At 41.9% G+C, this 17,740-nt stretch overlaps 1 protein-coding gene across 1 annotated transcript; it reads right to left on the reverse strand.

The window, feature by feature from the left end:
• Nucleotides 1-758: 758 nt before the first annotated feature.
• MAGT1 (magnesium transporter 1) lies at nt 759-15,684 on the reverse strand. The gene is made up of 10 exons (XM_082208280.1): nt 15,525-15,684; nt 14,163-14,332; nt 13,165-13,282; nt 12,611-12,751; nt 11,398-11,538; nt 9,902-9,991; nt 6,020-6,083; nt 4,998-5,072; nt 4,089-4,179; nt 759-3,199 (listed from the first exon to the last, which is right to left on the reverse strand). Exons 1-10 carry the CDS (start codon nt 15,606-15,608, stop codon nt 3,184-3,186), a joined length of 990 nt encoding a protein of 329 aa, XP_082064406.1. The 5' UTR covers nt 15,609-15,684; the 3' UTR covers nt 759-3,183.
• Between the last annotated feature and the right edge of the window lie 2,056 nt (nt 15,685-17,740).

Raw genomic sequence — 17,740 nt, forward strand, 5'->3', positions numbered from 1 at the left:
AAATGCGGGGACTATGGCTGTTATGATGATGATGATGATTATTATTATTATACTGTGTATAATTATCCTCTGTATTATGTTTTTATTATTACATTGTGAAAAGTTTGTTCTTAATGTTGTACAATGCCCTGGGACCTTTCAATAAAGGGTAGCATATAGATCAAATAAACAAACGATAAATAACGTATTTTTCGCTCCATAAGACACACTTTTCCCCTCTAAAAAGTAAGGGGAAATGTGTGTGCGTCTTACGGAGCAAATGCAGGCTGCGCAGCTATCACTGAAGCCAGGAGAGCAAGAGGGATCGGTGCGCACCAATTCCTCTTGCTTTCCTGGCTTCAGGGATAGCCACGCAAAGCCTCTTGAGCGCAGCTGAAGCGCTCCTGCCTCTTCACTAAAGAGGCTTTGCGTTGCTTTCTTGTTTCTTGTTTCCCTCCTCTAAAAACTAGGTGCATCTTATGGTACAATGTGCAAGTGGGATGATCACTCTACAGATCTTTCCAGAATGAAGTCCTGGATGGTGTTACTACTAACAATGTTCTCACTGCTGCAGACATTGCTTGTCAGAGACAAATGTGATAGAGCTAGATGATGGCCACTTATGATATAGATCATCTCAGTCAAATGCACCTAAAAATCTTTCTATCAAAATGCAGCCTTTGGAGCAAGTTGAGGCTTGCAGAGGGGGAAACATCACAGTGGACTGTAGTCCACAAATGATGTTTTAGAGATGTGATAAAGTTCAGAAACACAACAGCAGGGGTAGGTAAAATATTTATTGAAAGTTGTTCAAAATCCATTGTAGTCCTTTCAATATCCATGCTACAACTGAATGCTGTGAGCTGTATAAAAATGCATTTTTAAAAATATTTATGGAGTCAATATCAAAAAATAGACTAATGGTGTTAAGGCACTTGAAATATAATTAAATATAGCAAATTTGCATAAGAGAAAACTACTTTGTTCAGTATAGTAGTAGTTACCTCTAATTCAACTTTTAATGAGAAACATAATTTCCCTTACCTTCCCCATACCCACTCCCTTCGAGAAAAAGCATTATGTTTTTCTTGTTCTATGTCGTCAATCACACCCAGTATTAGGCCTGCCTTGAAGGAGACAGTGTTATCAAGCCAAGAAGCAGAAGTTCCAAATTAATACAGTTCCTAGAATCCTTTTAAGATTCCTTCTAGATCCAGTTCCTAGTATCCTCATGGACTGCAGGATGAGAACCAAGCAGATCATTTTCATTGAACATGGAAGGAGCTGGGGAAAGCAGCAAAAGCAGAAGAAACAGAGGCTTTCTTATAAAGCTTACAATCACCAACTAAGATTCATTATACATATTGGGATCTTCCCTCTCTCACCCCACACCTTTCCACTGCATTCAGAGGTAAAGAAAAGCAGTGAAATATTATTACAAGGCAATGGCAAAAGCACAGACATGTTTGATGCTTTGCCCTGCATTCTGCATGCAATATGTTCAGATTTAAGAGATGTTGCCCCAAACTGGCAATGGAAATCAACTCCTAGAGACAGGCTTCCATGTGAAAACTGCTCTGTGAGTCAAGTGTCAAATGCACTGAAGAGTTCTGTGCACGACACACACACACACACACAGCACCTAGAACAGTAGGCATGTCATTAACATACTGGAACAGGGCCTTATTTTCAGCCCATAGCAAGTTGGCAATATGAATAGCTTTAACAGTGCCATTCACTTGTTTGGGAGACTAACACAATAGTGAATTGGTACTATCAAGGCTGACCACACTGACTTTGTGAATGTGTATACAGCAGGCTGCTCTGCACAGAGAATCAGATACGGGCTGTGGACCTTTTAACACAAATTGTTGAGGATGCTTCTTTATTGAACAAAGGTCTGCTGGGGCTACAAGCCCACATGACAGTTTCAACATCAGAAAACACTTTCTGGTAGTCATGAGCATTTGAACTGTGCATGGAGTAAGAGGACGATGCACTGTACTGAAGGAGTTCTAGTGTAGATTACAACGCGAATGAATGCAACTGGGCCCCCCCTCATAATTATGACAGCAGTATTACTGAAAGATGCTTCCAGGGTTTGAGAGAGAGAGAAAGGCTTATGGAAGTCACTTTCAAGTTATGTACTTAAAAAAAAAAAAAACACGTCAACTTCTCTTCCCAGTTGGCTCTGCATTGGAACATGTTGCACAGAAACCAAGGTTAAAAATGTCATCACAGAATCATAGAATTGGAAGGGACCATAACGATCATCTAGTCCAACCCCCTGCAATGCAGGAATCTTTTGCCCAACATAGAATCAGATCACTTGGAAGCTGAACATCTGCCTTACAAAGAGGGACCTACTGAATGCATCTGCAATGAGTCCTTTGCAATAGGGAGAGAAAAATATGGGCAAAATGTAAAGTTCTTGTAGGTACCAGAAATACAATGCAATGTATATAACAGTTAAAGCCACAGCCCAAAAGACTGCATGGAAAGCTGCACATGCACACTGTACTGTTTTGGGGCACCTCCCTTGTCAAAGCAGCCCTCCCTGTGCTCCCCCCCCCGCTAAAAGCCACCCTGAAACGCAGCGGAACTATGAATAAGTCCAGTAGTTCATGAAGCTACAAGTGGTGGTAACTGTGATTATCAGGGTGTCTCTATGCATAACACAGAGGCACTAAGATCTGCCTAAAAGAGGGTCTTTGGACTGTCGCCTGAGAATTAAAATTTAGTTTTCTTTTAAACTAATCAGAAACAAGGAACCCAGATGCAAAATTATACTAGACTTAAATTAAATGGCGAAAAGAGCATGTATCTTAATACAGTGGTACCTCGAGTTACATACGCTTCAGGTTATAGACTCCGCTAACCCAGAAATAATACCTCAGGTTAAGAACTTTGCTTCAGGATGAGAACAGAAATCGTGCTCCGGCAGCGCGGCAGCAGCAGGAGGCCCCATGAGCTAAAGTGGTGCTTCAGGTTAAGAACAGTTTCAGGTTAAGAACGGACCTCCGGAACAAATTAAGTACTTAACCCAAGGTACCACTGTACTCCCCATGACTTTTAGGGCAAATTGTCAAGGCACTTGACATCTTTGGTTTGGTGTGCAACAGTCTCATTCCTATTCATTTCAAATGGAGGTTGCATGGTCCACATATTTCACGCTTCAGGAAAACAGCAGAGATGCAACATTCTTTAGCTCATTAGGAAGCTGAGAGAGAGAGAGAGAGAGAGAGAGAGAGAGAGAGAGAACACACACTTTTTAGGTTACCAAATCAAAATAAGCAATTATTGCTCACAAATCCTAAAGACTCAAATTGAACACCCACTGATTTTAGAGAAATGTAAAATGTACTTGGCATCAGAATATGCTGCATTTAAATTTTAGTTGGCATCATTTGGGAAGTGTGACAGAAAACATGCCAACAGAACAGCAGCTGATGATTTCTTAGCTCAGGGTCCTCTCCCTCCAAGTCCCACTTAGACAATCTCTCTGCAGGCAGGAACCTGTGCATGCCATTTGTATACCGCATGTAGGCCTAGCATATTTTAGAGACTTGTCCAAATACTTCCCAAGTTACAAAGTATGTTTTTTCTTTAATCACAAAACAGAAAAGGTAGTCTTTTGTCTGGTTATAAAATAAAGATTCCCCCCTGTGGTTTTAACCCTGTGATGTACTGCATTGTGCATTCTGAATGGCCATGCTTGCATCCCTTGATCTGGTTTATTTATCTTCTAACTTGTTTGTTTTTAAAAAATCAGTCTAATTCATATTCTTCATAAAACATCAATTTATTTATTTAAATGTATTTTTTTATTAAAGATTTCTTGGTTTACTAAAGTATATGCAATGTCTCTTTTTTCAAGTTATGTTTTCTACAGATCATTTTCATTTGTTGAGACATTAGTGTTACTTCATAAAACATCATTAAGGAAAAAAGTGACACCATGTTCAGTGTTCTCTTAAGTATTATTAATAGTTTGGAACTATCCAAACAAACAAACTATGCAATTTTTTTTCAGGGAAGCTCGATGTCAAAATACTATTAAAAAGATATTTATTGGGATAAAGGGATTTTAAATAGCAAAAAATACATACCTGTATGGATAGCCATGGTACTTAGATCTAAATATTGACAGCAGCCAACTGAAGAACAAGACGACCAAACCGATGCCAGCCATACACATTACTGCAGGAAATAAATCACAAAATGAAGTCAGCTTGCCAAAACAGCATGAAAATAATCAATCATGAAACAAATTTAAAGAATGCTTAAAGGTAACGGTACCCCTGACTGTTAGGGTCCAGTCGCGGACGACTCTGGGGTTGCACGCTCATCTCATTCTATAGGCCGAGGGAGACGGCATTTGTCCGAAGACAGCTTCCGGGTCATGTGACCAGCATGACTAAGCCACTTCTGGCGAACCAGAGGAGCTCACACAAATGCCGTTTACCTTCCCACTGGAGCGATACCTATTTATCTACTTGCACTTTGACGTGCTTTCGAACTGCTAGGTGGGCAGGAGCTGGGACTGAACAATGGGAGCTCACCCCGGTGTGGGGATTCGAACCGCCAACCTTCTGATTGGCAAGCCCTAGGCTCAGTGGTTTAGACCGCAACGCCACCCACGCAGATTGTCTAACTGCAGTTCCAACTGAATTTGTGAGAAAACTCTCAAAAGGAGCAAAAGAGGCCATACAACTTAGAAAACCAGCAACAAGTAACAAACCTATTCTTACTGACAACACAACTGCCAGAGGAAAGTTTTCCCAAGTACCAAAATATTTTTTATGGACACACACACACCTGCTTTTCACATCCTGGCATTCCCTGTTTAAAAATACAAGCACGCTGCATTCCAGGCACAGGAAGGAAGGAAGGAAGGAAGGAAGGAAGGAAGGAAGGAAGGAAGGAAGGAGAATGCTGTGGTGTCAGGATTGACCAGAAGATGGCGCTGCAACCCAACATTACCATCCCTGCCAGGTGAAGCGAAATCCGGTACTTACTTTTTCTCTTCATTACCTCCAGGTCAGAAGTTGCAGCTTCATGCAGGAGCACCATCCCAAGAGTAACACCAGCATCTGAGAAAGCTGTTTAAGGCTAAACCACTTCAACAGGCTGAACAAAAGTATGGCACATTCCTATCCAGTTTCTTAATGCTATGCATTTAGAAAAATCCTAACTTTTGCTGTAGTTGCAGAGTTTGCAAGACTGAGCCAAGTTTGAACTCAGCAACCTTGTCCTAGCATTCTGGGTTGAACTACAGAAAAAAGGAGGAAGGGTAAGAGTCATTATGTTTTAGGTCTCTGCATTCTCAAAACCTTGCTAGATTCCCGCCCACCCCACCTGACTTGTTATCTTTTATGCACAATTGGAAGCAAGAGACAGTAGTGAGGGGAGCTGGAGGGGGAAATCACTGAATTAGGGATGGGGCGGGCAGCATAAGTTACACAATGTTAACCAAATCAAATAATTCAAAGGAGTTTCTAAAGACAAACTTATTGAGTCAAAAGCTTTCATGGATTACAACCCACTTCACAAGCAATGCCATTTTCAGTTTGTACTAACAGAAACAAACTCAAGAAGCATAGCGAGGGAAATGCACAGTCTGTGGCACTTTGAAGTTACAATTCAAAGCCTAAACTTATACAGATAACCACCAGGAATGTTTATAACAAGAGGTAAAAGTACAAACATCTTAAGCATGTCTGTCCTTAAAAATAACAGCAATCCTACTGAGAGAGGAGCCACTGAAAATAATGGACACACATTTAGATCTACAGTATTCATTTCACTGAGTCTACTCTTAATGTAGCTGGCTACCACCTATATGAAAATCTAGCAATTACAATGGTTTTCCATTCAGATAACCACACCTGACTGGCATCAGAATTCAGCAACTACTTGCTTGATCTGATCAATGATTTCTTTAGAAGGCTGCAAAGTCACCAATGCAAACCCCAGGAAACTTTGGCTAGATCTGGTTGAAAGGCTTTCAAGCTTAAGTATTTGTTGTTAACAAGGATACTAAACAGCAGAACAATGTGTGTTTCAGCAACAAATTGGGCTTGACTGCTCCCATGGATATAGCTCTGCAAGAAAAGGGTTAAAAAATTATGCAGTTTTGATTATTTCATATTTGATTATAAGATTCCTGATCTAAATTTGCACAGGCTCACACACATATCTACATGGGGATGAAAAGCCAGGTTCACTCAGTCTCCAGACTTGCTTAAAAGGGATTCTGCTGACTGCAAAACTGTTCCAATCAGTAGTTATTCCCAGAGCATATTACTGTGGTACCTGCCTTCTCAGGTCGGCTAATACTCCATGCGATGGTCCATCTCCTGCCAGGAACTACAACAATATTTCAGGATATGTAACAGCGATTGCTTTCTACATTTAAAATGCTGGTTTTAACCTACAAAGGCAATAGCCCAGTCCTCCTAGGCTAGAGACTGTGTTGTTACTGTCACCTATAACAATCTCAAAAAGCAAGGAAAAGCACTCTTTCAGCAATTCCATCTACCCAAGAGCCAAAGAGAAAGTCGGAGAGAAGCAATTGTACCTAATCTGACCAAGAGAGGAGCGAACTCGTGGTTCCCAATTACTTAAGTTCTGTGGACCCCTTTTGTTTCAAAAGCCAAGCCATGGACCCCTACTTTTGAAAATTTTGCTCTCTCTATAGTACTTTTTGTTATGTGAATGGTGCCACAGACCACTGGGAACTACTGCTTACTGGAGCATCATGGCTGTTATAGCCTTTTTCCAAAGCGTTTGCACCTGCCTTGACCAGAAGTTGGAGCCATAACACAAAATACCATACCTCCCAGCAAAAGGGAAATCTATCCAGTTGGTTTATGAAATGCATATATGCACTTTAAAGACGACAACTAACAAAACTGCATAAAAGATTTGCTTCCAAGAAATGCAGTTTCACTTTCTCCCTAAGATATGCAAAGGAGCAACAGGACCCAACTAAAAAGGTTACTGGTCTTTCTAACACACACTCCTTATCCTCCTTTAAGAAGTGTGCAACTTCCATTTAAGTGTATTCAGATGAATTTACTATCAGTGTTTGGCTTCTGAAGTTGTTTTTTTAAAAAATGTTTATTGGTTTTGCATAAATAAGAAATTAACTTAAAATAAAATTATACCTCTTCCCCCTACCATACAAAGTGCCCCAATGATACCCATTGAAAATGAGCATATGGGTCGATTGGTCCCTGTCTAATTATATTAAAATGCCTTTCCATGTGTTTTCAGAGGCCTATATCCATGTTCCTTTGTTGACCTAAGAAATAAGAGTAAACCAAAGATTATAGAAGTTCCTTGGGTTTTTTCTCTAACCAGATGAAACACCAGTGAGAAAATTGGAGGGTACCACCACCTCCAAATCCAAAAATAAGATGCCAAAAACGGATTTTTTTATGTCTGACTAAGCATTTTTACAAAACTGCTTAAATGGATTTTTCCTATAGGAACTACAATTCACAATACATTTGATTTGTATCCACGCAGCTGGTCCAATCCCTGGATTACTAGTAATACCGTATGATCACATCTTGCACACAATTAACTAGCACAATTTCAACCTCTGTAGCTGAAAGCTGGCAAGTTGTAAGCCTGAAAATTAATTGCATGCAAGTTGGAGAGCTTAAAAGCTCCTTCTGTTCTGGGTTTTCCTGGCACACAAATAGCTTTTAAGCTCTCCACCTTGCTTACCAAGCTCTGGGAGGCTCTCACAAGATCTTGTGGGAACTCAGATCTTGTGAGAGCCTCCCAGAAGCAACAAGAGAGCCTCCCAGAGCCCAGTATGCAAGTAGGAGAGCATAAAAGCTCTCTGCCTTGTTTGTGGGGGCAAGATCTGTTCAGTGCACCAGCTCTGGGAGGTAAAATTTCTCATGCAGGGGTGGTTCCAGGGGTGTTCGGATATATATGTTTTTGTTCTGTCCCTGGTACATAACAAGATGTGATCATATTTCATACTTGTCAGGGCCAGAGTCAGATGCAAGTCAATACGAAAGACGCAAGGCTTCATTGTTAGTGAAGTTAACTCTTTAGTCAGTTTAACTTTATACAACTCAGCAAGTATCGGCGCTTGGAGACCAAGAAGGAGGGGAGCTTGTCGCAGCAGGAGAGGGCGAGTCCCTGGATTCTTCAGCAGCCTCTTGACCCCCATCCTCTGCTTCAGCCTCGGAGTCTGAACTGCTCCCTGTCACCAACACTTCCTACTCACTAAACCCTGTTGCACCTTCAACATCCAGGCCTTCCTTCCAAGCCTCTCCCCCTGACCTCTCCTCAGCATCCCACCACCAATCCCCTGGCTCTGAGCCTTCCTGCTCTGGGGTTTCCATTGGGGGTTCCCCGGCTGGTGCCACCCACCACTCCCCTTCAGCCAGCCAGTTCATGATATCACTGTGCAGAGGTCACATGGTGTAACACCATCCAATATTACGTACTGTCTCACCCCCTTGTGAAGTCAATTGAAATAATACTCTGTGTGGCAAACAAGGCTTTCATTGTATATATGTATAAATGTTAGAATCAGGTTTTGCCAATTTTAAAAAATTCCAGTCTTCAATCATTCTTGGTATGAATCTAAATAAGTAGAGATGTGGTGGCAGACTAAAACTCGCAGCAAATTGCTAAACATCTGGGCCAGCACAAAAAGCAGAGGAGACAGAGGGCAATCCTGCTTCATGCAGGAGCTCTGATTGCAAGCCATGTGCCAAAATAACTACAGAACTCTCCTGATCAAGGTTTAAAGCAGACTTATAAAGAAGGTCCCCATGTTAAACCTTTGCAAGTTTTCAAACAGAAAACTCAATTCAATGTGCTTCTGCACTTTTACTAAACATGGGATGGCACTGAACTCAGTCTTACTCATTGAAATTAATGGGCATAATTTAATCACGTTCCTTAATTTCAGTGGGTCAGCTCTGAGCAAAACCAAGTTGAATACAAACAAATACAGGATACATAAATTTTGAATTGAACAGTATGTAGTGAAAGTAAATAGGAGGCAAAAACGTATATATTTTTAAAACTGAAAATGCGAGATTTAGAAGCATTACTGTGACCAACAGTTTGTGAGAATCCGAAAGCAATGAAGTGTTGCTTAAAATAACCACATTATTTTCACTGTTAGCACAGCCTAGAAACTCTTGGTTTCACATTTAAGAGGCCTACAGGTATGAAAGACAGAACCTTTAACAATAAATTGAAGTAAGAAATATGCCTAATCAGGGACCTCTTTAACAGGCAGAGTGTGGCAAAAAAAGATTCAGGAGGAGAGAAATGTATACTAGCTACAATAATCTACACACTTCAGTAAAAAATGTATCACCTATTCTGAATACTCCTGTTCTGTATCTGTTACATATTCTGTACCTCCTGTTCTGAATACACCTATCCTGTATCAGTTACACTGACAACCACTCTGCTTCTGGACTCAATTCAAAGCTGGTTGTGGCCTTTAGAACCCTAAATCGTTGGTGACTATGTTGTCTAAAGCACCACCTATACCTGTATGAGCCTGCCCAAGCAGGAGCCCTGCTCTCTGGTCCATCAAGCAAGAGCTATTAAATTGTGTGAGTGCAAGGAATAGTGCTTTCTCCCAGGGTGGGAATCTCTGGAACTCTTTGGAACCAGAGAGACACTCTGCTGGTCCTTAGAAAGCCTCTTGAGAAACATTAATTGAAGTCTGTGGTTGAGTTGTTTGACACTTTGACACATGAAAAAATACTTAGTAGCTGCTGCTTTTATGGGATGGGGGTTGTATTTTCATGTGTTTTAGATTTTTACAAATGAACTTGGAAGGGGAGTATATGCTGAAAGACATGTTAACATATTTTAAAAAGTTATACTGGAGTTTTGATGTTTGTTTGTTTTTTAAACGATCACTTACCACTTGACCTGTATGGGGATTCTTATGAGCATATGGTGGCCCTCTGATGTGATTCCACATTTGCCCTGATGTCATTGCCAGAACGAAACACTGGAAACAACACGTTGAGAAATCAGTAAACTTGTAAGCACCAAGAAAGACATCCCTGATTCAAACATTGCTCACCTTTTAAGTGACCTCAAACAATACTGATCATTAATTTGTTTCCACTATTTCCCCACAGCTTTAAATTTAAAATATATTCTGAGCCTGTGTCCTAGTTGAATCCTCAAAACAAGTTTATATTTCATTTATGCCCACATCATGATTGCATATTACACAATCATGTGACACAGCCAAGAGCATCCTGTCCACAAGTGGCTGCCAATACTGAACATGCCCCAAGCAAAGCAATTAAAACCCTTTTTTTAATCCAACAGAAAACAGTAATTTCACAACTGCATCTTTCCTCAAATAAAAGAGCTCCCACTATGGGAATGAAGCTATTTTATTTCCTTTAAAATGTAAACTCAAAACAATTTACAAACAAGCAAACAAAAAACATTTTGCCACAATCTTAGGGGTGGGAGTGGGGGAAGAATAGTATTCTCCTGATTTCCCTCTCAAAGGACAGAGAGGTTCAACCTCAGACAAGAAGATCTGACCTCATATACCTGCTTTATGAAGCTGCAGAAAGGTCCACAGCCATTATTACTCTGATATCAGAACTCTGAGAGAACAAGAAGGGATTTTCTAGAAATGGCAGTGGATCTTCAGGATCCAAAGCCACCCTGTTTGCTAATACTCCCCTGGAATTGAGGAGATTTCACCCCTGCTGATTCTCCAGAGAGGAGGGGTGGTTTTCTGCTCTCTACTTATTTCGCTCCAGCCTCACATCAAAGAGAGAGAGAGAGAGACTGAGTGTTAGAGAGAGATCGTGTGTATAGATAAGGTTGCTGCTAAGAGCAGTTGCAGACACTCAGTGCAGTTCAGCATTTTTCGTTTAGACCTCATTTAGCTCTGTATATAGTTGTGTATTATAGTTGTAGATAGAATAAAGAAGATATTCTACAGAGCTGCTCTCCAAGTCGTTTATGCTATGCTATACTCTGCTGTGCGACGACTGTCTTCTTGTTGGAGTGAATCCAGTGCTCACAACTCTAAGCTGTGAGTCCACAGCACTTTGACCTGTTCCTGTGCAGAAGGTGGTCTCTGGAAGTGCTACCCAGCTTGCCTAGCCCAGTCGTGGCTGAAGTGGATGAGTCCAGTTGGTGGCACTGGCTCAAGGGCGATGCTGACAGGAATGGGGCACAAGATACAGCAGCCCTTCCATCTGAATCAGTGGAAAAGAAACTGTTACTAAAAACCAGAATGACAATCTGTTTTTTAAACTGAAAAACAATACAGCCAGATCACAGTAGATGCATGCAAAGAATAGGCCAAGTGATGAGGAAGGTTGGGAGAGGGATCCTGGGGAGAAAAGAGGAAACAAAGTGATTACAACATAATTTGCTTACCAAAGCAGCAAAAGCCCAGCCTGTCTTGTTATACAGAAAATCCAGGTTGCTTCTTCTTAAGTACACAAGGCCACCAATAACAGTGAGGAGCAGCCCCAACATCAAGGGCCCAGCATAGTTTGGAGGCCTTATCACACGGATCTATGAAAGTCAAAAACAGTTTGCACATTAAAACAAACTGGAAGAATTCTGTACAAAAATATATAGGCACCAATAATTCCTGAACAGTTTTACTACTAGAGGGATAGGTAAGTTTTTGAGAATGCAGCAAAGCTACTTCAACTTCTAAAAAAAAAAAATCTAAAGTGTTCCATGCGGAAAATTGCTTTTGAGAAGTAACACTGAAGTATACAAATAATTTCAATATTTTAATTACATTACACTCTGTTGTTCTCATAAGCTACCTCAAAGTAGGTTACAATTAAACTATAGCCAGGAAGCACATGACAAAAACATCTGCTTTAAAAAGAAAATGTTTCATCTTGTGTACAAAACCTCAGAAATAGCACGGAGTATACTAGACCACAATGAAGATGTACTGAGATGTACCACTGAGGTATTCCTGCTCCAAGTTGCAGTCAATTTTACCTTACAGGTAAATGGTGCAGATGCCCACAGATCTCTAATAAGAACTTTTAAACAATTTAAAGCTGCATTTATTACATGCACACTTATGTGGAAACAATTCCCACCGAACACAGTGGCCTTACTCCCAGATAATATAGGATTAAGGATAGGATTAAGCTGCAAAAATAATACAAAAACCATAGCAAAGGGTTGTTGCTGGATTTTAGAATGCCCTGAAAATAATTTGAAAAGTGACATGAGAATATACCAAAAGTATTTTTAAAAAGACACTCCAATCACTAGCAGTTTTACCAGGATGCTCATGACAACTGGGAAGCACAGGAGACAACAAAATTGCCTCTCCATAAAAATATCTAACAGTTCAACCCACCGACTCTTTCTCCATCCACCATGGAAAACATGATTTAATAGAGCACCAAAATAAGATTAAGTAAACTGTTCTGGTTTAAAAGAAATAATTGTATTGAGTGTATGCATACGGTGGAAAAGATGGACAAGTGCTCATGAACTTGTTCTCTTCGTGTGGCAGTCCTGCTATTTGAGGCAACAGAACAATAATATATTTCTTTATATTACAGTTAGAAGCAAAACACTGCATAGAAGTTGAAGTCTGGCCTTTACTTACATTGACATCAGTTCTATCAGCAACCCAACGGGCTAGCTGTTCAGCAGCAAAACCTCGTACTTGCAGTTCGTATGTGTCACCTTTTTTCGGTTTCCCTTTTGGTGGGAAATTAATGAAGGTTGGAGCAGAGTTCATGTTGAGCTGTATTTTTTAAGAAACACAAAGAAATGTACTGTCACTCAAATTGTCTGTTGAGCTGCTACCTAAAATCCATGCTCTGAAATGGAGCTCAGATTCTGAAGTTATCCAGGCATAACTTGTGAACCAAGACACATAGGTCTATGTTGCAAACTCCACTGCCTCACATAAATACCAGCAGTTGTACTACAGGTTACCAGAAAAACTTATTTCTTCCCTCCCACTCCACTTAGTTTGAAATGCTCTGAAGAAGCAAGTTATTACTTAATGTGCAATCCTAAATATTAGAGTAATATTAAGTATGTTTATGTTACTGATGCCCCAGTAAGTGTAAACCGTTTTTAAAAACAAAACAGTAATGCACATCTTTTTCTTAATCCTACTCCACAAGTATAACTACGCAAGAAGCACATTACCATTTGAAATACATCAGAGCCTTCATCGAAATCAACCATGGCAAAAAAGATCCTGTTTGTGAATGCACTTGAGTACCGCCATGAGTTTGCCAGAATCTGATATTCTTCATCAGCTTGCCTACAAAAATGTAAGAAAGTGCTGTTCAAGCATCTAACCATGTCAAGATTTAAAAGCATTTAGCCCATCAGAAGAACGTAAGCCCACACTTTCACACTAGCTGTAAGAAGAAACCTGAACAGCAGCAATGATCATGCAGCCACAAGTCACCACTACAAAAGAACAGCATCTGAACTGACAGGGATGCATATACTTCCTGGCGTTCCCACAAAGTTACAATTTTGCTTTCTTTGGAGAAAGCCTTTTATTTGGTAGGATTCAAAGACCCACATCCCTCAGTCTCAGCTAATGTAGTACCAATAAATAATGTCTTTAGCTGGATCCCTCATGTCAATGAGAATTTCTTTGAGAATATTTTTATAATTTGAGAACAGATGGCACTCCAGGTTTGAGTAAGTAGAATTTAAATCTTTAATGCTAAATGCTAAACCAGTTACGGTTGGCACTTCAGAGGTGCGCAGGTAGAATTTAAGTCTGATGCCAAATGCTAAGTCAATTAAAGATGATGGTCTGTGAATCAGGTGCTTGAATAAGGTTTAGCAAGCACAATACCTACATGAATAATTTGAAGAGACATTCTTTCTGTCAAATTCTCTTCATAAGAAGCAGGTATAGTACTTTTAACTTAAAAAGCAACTCCTTGTGTATGACTTTATATCATTTCTAAAAGAATTATTTTCAAAATATCACAATGATTAATTGCTACTTCAACAATCTTTTGGTACACCTGATTTTTTGAATGCTAGCATGGTGCTTTTCCCTTGAGTACAACAGAATAAGTTTGAAGTAAAAAGGATAAAACAAAGGAGAAATACTGTGACACAAAAAAGCATACAAGGTTTTCTGTAATAATGAATTTTCAAGTAATTTAAATCCATACTTGCACACAACACATTGTCTGTGAGGCTGAAGCGCAGTGAACATAACAATCACAGAGTAGTTTCTTGGTGGTGCCTTTATAAGACGACGAAATTTATCACCGTTCAGTCGAATTACCGACCGTTTGCTAGCCCATTCCATCAGCTGGTTCACTTTTTCTGAAAGAACCATCTAAAATATAAAATTGGAAAGAAGAAAATAGTTTCTGTTAAACAAGTCTTCTACTAGGAGTCTAAGCTGCTACAGCTTAATCTGAACAACCATGTATGACATTTAAATAATAATAATGTATTAGCTGCATGATCCCAGAATCAGACCCAGCTCCTAAGCTGTGTTGGGAGACTGAGAATGGAATACTTATGTCTTCTCTTTAGCCTTTCCAGTATGTTATCATTTCATCTCCTTCCCAGGACCATTTCTTTACAGCAACTAGCATTGATAAATCAAGGTGAATATTCACTTCCTCAGTGCTGCTTGCAACTTCGTGTCCTACAGATGTTGACAGACTACAACTCCCATCAGCCTGTGGTCAGAGGCCACGGAAGATGTCCAGATTATATGGAGTACACTAGGCTTGTTCACAGCATTCAGATAATGCAACCAGCAACAAGCCTTTGATTCCATGAACTTGGCCACACAACATACGGTCTGCATAGACATGCCAAGGCACCCTTAGATGCTGCCCCATTCTCAGTTCTCTCCCTCATCATCTGCCATTTACTGCCTGACTAAGAGTCATAACCGTCGGATCCTCCTCCTCCTCAGCGCAGGCAGCGCCCGTCGTTTACCTTACGTGACAGGAAAACGCGCCCTCTTCTAGGTATCTCTTGCTAAAATCTGGCGGCACTAATTCGCTTGCGCCTATAGCTGCAGCCTGGTCGTGCATAAATTAGGCGAAACGTATTCTATTGCAGTGTAACTGGCAGCAGCTGAAGGCGCAGCCAACAACTTTTTCATTCATTATAATCTTCATCATCGTCATCCCTTGTTATGAATCCATCTCTCCACCAAGGAACTCTCTGCGGCGGCAACTTAGCAGCAGCAGCCTGAGGGGGGCGAAGACTCCCACAGGACTGCAGTGGGAGAGACGAACGGCGATTAAGCGATGCAAAGTGCTTGAGGCGGCGGCGGCACTCTGCACATGCTAGGCAACCCTGTAGTCCGTCACACACACACACACACACACACACACATACACAGCTCTTCCTAGGATAACTGCGGGCCTAGCAAACGAGCCTCCGTAAGTTGGGCCCTGAGAGTAAGAAAGGTGGGCGGTTGGATGACCTCGGTGTGCCCCTCTCCCTCTCCTCCTCCGCGCCTGGATCGCGATCGCATCGGCCCTCCTCCAGCCAGCCCCACTCACCTCCTTCTTCTTCTGCCCTCCGACGCCGGAGCCGGCCAGCACGGCCAAGAAAGCCAGAGCCAGAACCCTCAGAAACGCCGCCATGACTGAACCGGCCTCCCTTCCTTCAGCGACAGGCAGAAAAGCCACTCACGGGCAGCCCGGCGCCCATAGGCCAGGCCGCGCGTCGGGCCAGTACCGGATTGGGTGAAAGAAACTTCCGCTGCCTAGGTATTGGTCCCCTGCGCTTCTTCCTCTTTCACTAAGTCTCCGCCCCTACCCGAACTTTTACTTTTTGGACTGGAAGTGGAGGAGAAAGGAGTTCGGGAGGGGAGGGGGGACGGGGGGAGTAGGAAGGACGCGTCAGACTCCCGTTGACAAATGAGAATGGGGTAAGCTGTTGCGATATGATTGGCCGCCAGAGACCGGTTAGGCGGACTTCGTGCGGACTGACAGGCAGCCCGCACAGCCTGTCTCTGGGTTCTGCGCCAGACTTTGCGCTCAGCAGCCCCCAAAGGGAGGGGTAACAGGGAGGGGTTAGAGGGATGCGTCAATTTTAAAAGACAAGCTGTTTATTAATTATTAACGATTATTTATTTCATAAAATTTATGCACCATTTTTTAAATTAAAATACCGCGAAACTGGTTTACGAAAATTATAAAACAATAAAATTATCAATAGAATCATAGAATAATAGAGTTGGAAGAAACCACAAGGGCCATCGAGTCCAACCCCCTGCCAAGCAGGAAACTTCATTAGAGCACTCCTGACATATGGTTGTCAAGCCTCTGCTTAAAGACCTCCAAAAAAGGAGACTCCACCACACTCGTTGGCAGCAAATTCCACCGTCGAACAGCTCTTACTGTCATGAAGTTCTTCCTAATGTTTAGGTGGAATCTTCTTTCTTGTAGGAATAATTAGGAATAATTAACAGCAATAATAGTGTAAGACTTTTTAAAAGTCAAAATAGCAATAGAGTAAAAGTAAAAGTAGATTAAAACTTGCATTGATCATTTTACCTATTTATGTAAAACATATTTATACCACCATATTCAAAAAGGAATAAAATGCAATTTAATATTAAAATGCAATTTTCTAATAAACAATAAACTGAAAGCCAGGCAATCATAAAAGCCTCTAAAACCTCCTGGTTTCGGGACCGAGACAGCTCTGGTTGCCCTAACAGATGATCTCCGTAGACAACTGGAACGAGGCGGGTCAGAACTGCTGATCCTTTTAGATTTGTCAGCAGCCTTTGACATGGTCGATCATGATCTTCTGTACCACCGCCTCGCAGACGTGGGGATACAGGGCATAGCCCGTAACTGGCTGTGCTCTTTTATCTCTGGTCGGGGACAGAGGGTGGCACTAGGGAGGGAAATGTTGTCGCGCCACTCCTTGGTGTGTGCAGTGCCGCAGGGCGCAATCTCTCCTTGATGCTTTTTAACATCTTTATGCGCCCCCTTGCCCAGATTATCCGGAGCTTTGGGCTGGGCTGTCACCAATATGCTGATGACACTGAGCTCTATCTGCTGATGGATGGCCACACTGACTTGGCCCTGAACACACTGACCAGATGCTTGGAAGCTGTGGCTGGATGGTTTCGTGGGAGCTGATTCAAACTAAATCCTTCGAAGACAGAGGTCCTATGGCTCGGTCGGGATGGCATGGGGATGAGGGACCAACTCCCTTCTCCTGCGGGGGCCCAATTAGTGCCATTGCCTTCCGTTAAGAGTTTGGGTGTAATCCTTGACGCCTCCCTTTCCATGGAGGCGCAAGTTACAGCAACAGCCAAGGTGACATTTTTCCACCTTTGCCGCATCAAGCAATTGGTCCCTTACCTTTCCTGCCCCGCCCTGGCCACAGTGATCCATGTGACGATCATCTCCAGGCTTGACTACTGTAATTCGCTCTACGCGGGGCTGCCCTTGAAGCTGTCCCAGAAACTCCAGCAGGTGCAGAATGCTGCAGCGAGGCTCCTCATGGGGTCTCTGCCATGGGAGCATATTCACCCAGTGCTTTTCCAGCTGCACTGGCTCCCGGTATAGTACAGGGTCAGATAGATTTAAGGTGCTTTTTTTGACCTTTAAAGCCTTCACGGCCTAGGACCCTCATACCTACGGGACTGCCTCTCCCGGTATGCCCCACGGAGAGCCTCAAGGTCCATAAATAGCAACACCCTAGAGGTCCTGGGCCCTAAGGAAGTTAGATTAGCTTCATCCAGAGCCAGGGCCTT

Source organism: Podarcis vaucheri (assembly GCF_965113315.1).
Source record: "Podarcis vaucheri genome assembly, chromosome: Z".
NCBI classification, from domain to species: Eukaryota; Metazoa; Chordata; class Lepidosauria; order Squamata; family Lacertidae; genus Podarcis; species Podarcis vaucheri.

Excerpts from the sequence above, each read along its gene's own strand:
- MAGT1 (XM_082208280.1), bottom strand. The coding sequence starts at position 15,608 with ATGGCGGCGTTTCTGAGGGTTCTGGCTCTGGCTTTCTTGGCCGTGCTG. Across the intron at positions 12,752-13,164 it reads GCTCTGATGTATTTCAAATG|CTCAACATGAACTCTGCTCC; the intron begins GTAATGTGCTTC and ends TAAAAAATACAG. Across the intron at positions 5,073-6,019 it reads ACACATTGTTCTGCTGTTTA|ATGCTGGTGTTACTCTTGGG; the intron begins GTATCCTTGTTA and ends CAGCTTTCTCAG.